The following is a 7,857-nucleotide window of genomic DNA, read 5'->3' as shown; positions in this document are numbered from 1 at the left end:
TTCTCTTAGAAACTTACATTCTCAGTTGAAGGATGCACTTTCCTGCAAAATCAAGGAAAGATGGGTGAAATGTTAGGTGTGTCCATTTTCTGATCATGAGGAAATGAATGCCAGATCTGGAGGAAGACAAATTAAAATCCAGCTTCAGACACTTTTTAGTTATGTAACTTTAGGCAAGTTACATCACTGGTTTGCCTTGGTTTCCTCATCTGCAAAATGATAATAATGACATTTACCTCCCAGGGTTGTTGTGAAGATTAAATTAGATATTTATAAAGTGCTTAGCACAGTGTCCTGCATTGAGTAAGCATTATATAAATATTAGCTATTGTTAAGACTTAAGACTTTACCTTAAACTATTCTTGGTCTCTGCCAAGATCCAAGTCAAACCTGACTTTTTCCAAAGAAGGGAAAAGTATATATCAGAATCAGCAAAAATTCTGGAGAACCTTTCTCTATGAAGCTAATTTCAGCATTGAAACTTGAGGCTTCAGTTAAAAAATATCAAGGTTCTGAAAAAATGAAAAAGGCAATGAGAAAGATTTATTTCTGTAAATAGTATCCATGAACCACCAACTAAAAATAAGTGTATATATAACATGGATTTTTCTTCTTTTGGTGAACTAAAAATGCAATAGATAATTAGAAACTAAGGAGGCTTTAAGTAAACTATCATTAACACATTGGATAGTAGATTTTTTTCATTTATAACCACAGGGAATTATTATAGAATCTTTTAGAACATGAAAGGATCTTAGAAATCACCTGTATTACCTACTTTACAGAAGAAAAAAAGAAACCCTGCCAAAAGTTCATAGAATTGACTGATGGTAGAAATAGGCCTCAAATTCAGCTCTTCTGATTTTGTTGGTGCACTTCTGAGCACTATTTTTGGTTCTCACAAAATAAGGGCCAATAGTGCATCCCCACAAGGCTGGCAACTCTCCCTATTCCCTAGAAGCAGCAGTACTCAAACCACTCCAAGTGCTCTTCCACTCCAGAAGCAGAAAGTTTTCCTAAAACTCTTTCTTTCTCCAGATTTCAATAAAATAAGCACTTCCTGAGTGGCAACTCCCTCCACCTAGACAGATTTGACAATTGCTCTTGGAAAATTACTTAAGGGACACTGAAAGTTTAAGGGATTCAGATTATTACAGCCCTCCTTCCCTCTCTCTTCAAAACTATCTTTCACTTGCTGGATGAGACTTGGAGAATGTTAGGTTTAAAGAGGTCCTTAGAAATTGTAGTGTTGTTCCACAATCATTTTATTGCTTATTCTCTGACAGTATTTGATGGTTCCTATTTCAAATTGCCTCTGTTTCTCTAAATCATTATTTATGACAAGGTTTTTATCTAATTAACATTAGGATGAAAGCAAATCCTTGAGAAGTTTTCAAGTTTCTTGCCCAGTACTATTTATAAGGTGAGGTATTGTTTTTCCTTGGGAACACACCACTAATTTTCATGTGCATCCAATGAGTCATACTCAATTATACCCCAGGCTCCCTCAAAAGGGCAAGGAAGAAATCCACTGCTTTGCCAGAATGTTCTAACATGGTTGCAAAGAGAAGGCCAGGATATTCCACTTTTGTCTCTGAGCAGACAAGGTGGAAGAAAGTATTTTGAGAAAGATAGCTGCATATATGATTCCTAGGGTGAGTGGGTGTTTCCAAAAAGCTTTTTATCCAGTCTTTTTAAGTGAATTATGCATGTTCACCTTTTCTCCAAAGATTTGATCTTTATTTAACCTTCCTGTTTTCCCCAAGGGTAAGAAAATGAAGCATTTTTGAGAAAATGAAAGACTAACAAGATGAGAATTACACCACTCTCCCAATTACAGGAACCAAATTTCTTAATTTTTGGCAATAGACAAATTATACTGAACTCTGAAAATATGACAGTTGGATTACATGAAGGTCCCTATAATAAAATAACCAGAGGCTAAGGAAGAAGCCAAACCACACACAAAACCCAAATTTCATAACAAGATAGGCTTGCATAGATAATACTGAACCTTGAATGTTCAATTTTTTTTCCCTCACCTGGCCATAGGCCCCATAGATATAGCTTGGATATAGGTCTTTTCCATCTTTTGAATGAAGTTACAGAATCCATTTCTGTGCCTATTCTAGAGAAGCTGTTTAGGCTAGATTCTCATTTACTTTTTAAGACATTTCGAATTCCCTCTCTAAATTGGTGAGGACAGATATTCTGAGATGTACACTAGAAAAATTAACTTTAAAAATGACACTATAGAGTGACTCAGGGAACACATAGTTCTCACAATTTTTTATGGGACTCTTACACACATGGGGTTATGTATGTTACAAGGTCAGATTCCGATGTCTTTTGGGCTAATGTTTTCTGATGGATTATTATCTGAAAGCAGCACAGAGAGATCCAAAGAACCAACAAAAGAAGTGTCTTTCAAAGGTGAGGCCAAGGCATATCTGGAAGCATGTTAACTTTGTGGGAGATGTCTCATTGCATTTGGCATCCTGTATTGGGAAGTGATTCCTGCAAGTAAGTAGCAACTGCTTTGGTCAGGTAAGTCATGGTTCCATAGGCTCCACTTGGGGCACTATCATAGAAAAAATGGCAAATTCCTGTTGCTGGGTCTTGTTCCAGGGTGTCCATGACTCCCAGGGATGTCTGTGAGAGAGAGAGAAAAAAAAGGTGATGAGATGGAAAAAAGATGAATGATATAAGCAAACATTAACGTTTAATTTTCTACTTAATTCCATAGGTTTGAAAAGGCCAGAAGCTAGAAGGAAGATCACACTGCTATTTATGTTATTTTCTTTTTAAATAGGGGAAATAATTCCAATACAGATATTAGGAATACCAAAACTGCCTTGAATTCAGAAACATTCAGAAAACTTCAATAGGTTTTTACATATTTTTACAATACTTACCTTATGGATTAAAAAAATCTCCCCATAAACAAGTATATTTTTTTCTTCTTTTCCACTGTTATCTTGTCTCTTAATATTCAATATTTTATTATTTTTAAACTTGCTATGTATATTTGCTTGTACATTTAAGCAATTTATTTCATAAAATGGCAGAAATGCAATTTTCTAAGTCACACAATCAATTTTCTACCTTAGGAAAATCATCTTTATTATAATGAGCATGTTCTCCTCTTAGAAGAGGCAGGATTCTCTCTTGGGAGAGAACTAACTTTCAAATTCTACATTACATTAGTTTCCTTTAGGGCACCAATCCACAAACCTGTTCCTTTAGGAAGAATTCATTGGCCATCTGCACTATTTGGTCTATGTGGATGATGCCTCCGATGCTATTTAACTCTGTGTCTGACAGGAGAGTAAGGACAAGGATAGCTTCAACCAGCAGTTGTCTGTACTCTGGCTGAGGTACGCGGTTCAACACAGATTCCACATGGACAGCAAACTTGATCTCCTGAGGGGTCATCTGCCAGAGATGAGGGAGAGCCGAGGGACAAAAGGAGAAAACACCTTGTCAGGCTCATGTGGACAAAATATCACGTTCTAAGATGCACATTCTCAAGCTCTACTATCTAGGAAATAACATGTTGGCTTGCTGTGGTGGTTCACTGTACAGTAGCTGACCTGTTTAGAACAATTAGAAAAAGCATACTTAAATTACGTGAAATCTCATATAGAAATAAGCCATCCTGGATGGTATAAATATTCATCAGCCTGAGGACACTGGGATAAAACCACAGGATTTAAACCCCTTCCAGAACTTTTCTGATTCTATGAGTAAATGACAAAATCAGGAAAAGAATTGATTACATTTTCCCCTCAAGTATATTTGGATATATTATGATACTTAAAAACTTTTAAGATATGTTCTCCAGGCAATGGAATGACTTGTCTTTTTATAATTCTGTTAGTCTTACTTCTATTTCCCCACTTCCACAGCATGTTCTAGCTCTTAACTGGATTAAACTAGCTGAGATGGCATTAAAAAAAAGTGATTCTGACTGACGTCTGCTAAATACCAACGTGCAGATTGGAAGGAGGAACAAGGTTTCTCTTTTCTCAATTTAATGTTTTAATTTATGCAAACCAATCTAGGGAACACTAATATATATTAGAAAACAGGGAATACACATCCAGAAAGAGCAGGTCTGGTCTCAAAAATGCAAAGCCAAAATAGGTGATGGTAGTCAGTTAAGAAGGAAATATCAGGAGAGGATTTTCTTCTGGTTCTGGCTAGTGTATTGACAAGAGAAACAAGAGAAAGACTAAGGATACAATTCTGGCTTTTCTTCTACATTAGCTTTCACTTGAATATGTTTAGGGGAGCATAATCTTCTCTATATTGTTAGAGATGTTTAAGTCTTCTTGAGTTGAGGTTATGGAGGGTTGGGAGGAAAAAAAAAGAGCTGGGAATGATTAAAGAAAAGGTGAGGATGATAAATGTGAAAGAAAGACTATACAAAATTACTTGCAAGGGTGTTTGAAAAAAACAAAGCCAACTTTTAAAAAGTGAAAGGAAGTACTAATCACATAAAAAACAAACTATGATAAAATATTGCAGGAAAATTATCACTTTTGTGACTTTACCTCTCTTGTGGTTGAAGATGGGAGAACATAGCCATCGATAGATAGACCATGGCACTAGAGGAAAAAAAAAAACAAAAAACACCTAATTTTGGTATAAAGTTTACAGCATGTTAGCACACAAACACACACACATTGCACCATACTCACTTTTTTTTTTTTAATTACCTATAAAACTTGCAAGATGTGTGAAGTACAGAAGAGGATTTTTAAGGGAGGAATGTTCTCACTATCTACAGCTATCATCTTGATGGAACAGTTCTCAGTGGACCAACAGGCATCTTTCATTTCTCACAAGAACATATGTCCTCCAAGGAGCAGGTGATTGTTTTTTTTATGGAAGCTCACAATCTAACTTAACAACAGATGACTGACAGGCCTGAATGGCTCCCCTTGGTGCCATTCAAAGGGAGATTTTCATCACTCTGGTCTGTGATGTGATGGTGATGCATTTGTAATCATCTATTTTCAAGATTTTAGAAATGAGCACGAATCTCACAAAGAACTGGTAGGTGCACAGATGCTGTGTATATAAATATCAAGCCTTGAATTAACAAAAAGTTGCTTCTTAAGGATAGAAAGAATCTTTTACCAAGCCAGTGAAAATCCAGATGGAAATGTTCATTATTTAAGGAAACATAGACAGGTTGCTCTAAGGGTACAATGATCCTACTCTTTCTTAGGCTTCAATCTTAAATTCCTGAAATCAGTTATAATGGCTATCATACTTTGTTGGGAGCTGGGACTGTAGGAACACTTTGCTGATCATATGTCCACCTCTGAGTCCCCCAGAACATACACAAAAAAGTGAGGGATATCTTTCCCCATCTGGGAGTTCTCTACAGCCAGAGAATCAAAGTTCCAATCTCTATTCTCTATCTTCAAGAGCAGAGGGTTTTTTTTTTTTTTTTTAAAAGCAGGGCTACTCTCTTATATGGGTGGCAAGAGTCTAATTTTGGGAAGTGGGCAGAGATCTTGGACTTCACTATAAAAAAAATTAGCCCTCATAGGCTGTGAAAATCCTGGCATGCTATTGCTGTTTTTTTTTTTTTAACTTCTATTGTGAAATGGAAAAAAAATAGGGGAAAAATAAGTGTTATACAGTTAGTTCCTGGTAGATTTAAGAATTTTACACTACGAAAGCTAAAGAAGACACATGTCTTCCTTTTAGCAGTAAAAAACACCAAACTTTTATAGCAATCTGAAGTACAGTGAGAAGAGCTATGGAATGAGATCCTTCTATTCACTTTCTCTTATTGTTCTATAGAGAAACTATTTTAAGCCCATAGCAGAGCTAAGGGTGATCAGACAATTTGGCTGCTCAGATTTAAAGGAACATCAGAAATGGCTCACAATAAACTTCCTAACACACCATTTAGAAATGTTCTAAAAACAATTTACTAAAAAGAAAAACAAAACTTTCTTTTCTTCTCATATGCCTTCTTTATCATCTATGTCCAGAATGAATGATTAAAAATTATTTGGTAAAACTTGTACTTAAAGGTAGGATAGTATACTTATCAAGTTTATACTTGTACTAAGTTTCTGGGACAAGTTTATATTTATGAAGTGCTTAAAGTTTAACATAGTACTTTATATACATTAAGCCATTTTGGTCCCAAACCTTGTGAAAGAGGTATTCTACATATTATGACCTCATTTTAAAAATAAGACCACTGAGGCCCAAAGAGGTTGAGAGTCTGAAGATACAAACAAAAATTCCAAAGCTGAAAAAAAGAGGAAAGCTATTGAAAAAGACAAATCAGATTAAATCATATCACAATCACATATATGATAGAAGTAAAGAGCAGAAAATAGAGAATATAAAATGTCAGGAAAAGACTAAAAGCTTCTGAGACTAAAGCTCAAATCAGTCAACATTGTCAATGAATGCTAAAGGCAAAGAATGAAAAGAAAATGCTAACACAATCAGGGAACTAACAGATCAGGGAAAGGAAAAGATGACTACTCAGGCTTTTAATAATATAATAATAATACTTAAAATAATGCTTTCAGATTCACAAAGCTGAGATCACTACTGATCTCATTTGAGGGTAGATAGGATCACAATACATAATGGAAAAGGAACAAAACTATTTAACTTATTTTGCTTATGTTTACTCCACCAAAGTCAAAATAAAAATTGTTCAGAAGAAGTGAAAACACAAGAAAAGTTAAAGAGATGCTAAAAGATCTCCTGTCTTAATACATTCCAAGACATCTGGCTCAGATAAACATCAAAGGGCACCCAAAGAACTGGTTGATGTATTTGCAGAGCTTTCAGTTATCTGTCATAAAGAATGGGAAAGATAATGTAGACCTGGAGGAGGACAAATGTTAACTTGATTTTAAAAAGCAGGGCAGAGATTAATATAAATACATTTATACTTGTTTTCACCCCTAATAAAATATAAGCTCCCTTGGAATGAGCATTGTCTTATTCTTTATATATGCAGCTCCATTGTGCCTGGTTCATTGTTGATTTATGAAATGTTGATTTATGCCTATTATTCATGCTTATGGCATGTTTATCAAATTTTCAGGGGATACAGAGGTTATACTATTTTAGTTATTTCTTATTCATCTCATATGTAGCTTTTTATGCATTCTTTGTTTCCTTATTGTCTCTCCTCTTAAGCTGTAAGCTCCTTGAAAATAGGAACTATCTTTTGCTGTATTTTTTATATTTCAAGCTTAGCACAGTGACTAAGTGCTAGTTTGTTTGCTTGCTTCTGAGGCAAATAGGGTTAAAATGATTTGCCCAGGTTCAAGTATCTATTAAGGTCAAGTGTCTGAAGTCAGATTTTGAACTCAGGTCTTCTTGATGCTTTATTCACTGAGAAACCAAGATGCCCCTCGGGTGTTATTTTAATAAATGTTTACTGATTAAGCACAAATTAACTGAGTATATATGTAACGTGGCAGTTGCAGGATCGTCAAATACTCCAAGGTGGAATAGACAGAATACTCAGTCAAGGACAGGTAGAACTTGAGGGCCTTTAAGGTCCTGTGATTCTGATTTTTCCACAGTCACAGAAGCTGGTATTTCTCTCTCTCTTTCTTTCTTTTTTTTCTTTTTTTGCTGAGGCAATTGGGATTAAATGACTTGCTTAGGGTCAAACAGCCAGGAAGTGTTAATTATCTGAGACCATATTTGAACTCAGGTCCTCCTGACTTCTGGGCTGGTGCTCTAACCACTGAGCCACCTAGCTGACCCGAAAGTTGGTATTTTTAAAGCATAATTCTTTCCAAATTCCAAGGTCACCCCTCTTTGCCACACAATATCTGAGGGCATGTTCTGGGA

At 35.5% G+C, this 7,857-nt stretch overlaps 1 protein-coding gene across 3 annotated transcripts in view; it reads right to left on the bottom strand.

The window, feature by feature from the left end:
• Window positions 1-2,274: 2,274 nt before the first annotated feature.
• PHKA2 (phosphorylase kinase regulatory subunit alpha 2) overlaps window positions 2,275-7,857 on the bottom strand; it is a 103,294-nt gene continuing 97,711 nt past the window's right edge. For all 3 annotated transcript variants that reach the window (XM_074299867.1, XM_074299868.1, XM_074299869.1), the window contains 3 exons: window positions 4,557-4,610; window positions 3,235-3,435; window positions 2,275-2,652 (listed from right to left, as the gene is read on the bottom strand). In XM_074299867.1, coding sequence (XP_074155968.1) covers window positions 2,482-2,652; window positions 3,235-3,435; window positions 4,557-4,610 — 426 coding nt within the window. In that variant the 3' untranslated portion in view covers window positions 2,275-2,481. The remainder of the gene's footprint in view (window positions 2,653-3,234; window positions 3,436-4,556; window positions 4,611-7,857) is intronic.

The sequence above is a fragment of the Sminthopsis crassicaudata genome, chromosome 3, assembly GCF_048593235.1.
Source record: "Sminthopsis crassicaudata isolate SCR6 chromosome 3, ASM4859323v1, whole genome shotgun sequence".
In the NCBI taxonomy this organism is placed as follows: domain Eukaryota; kingdom Metazoa; phylum Chordata; class Mammalia; order Dasyuromorphia; family Dasyuridae; genus Sminthopsis; species Sminthopsis crassicaudata.
This window is presented reverse-complemented; position numbering and strand designations above follow the sequence as displayed.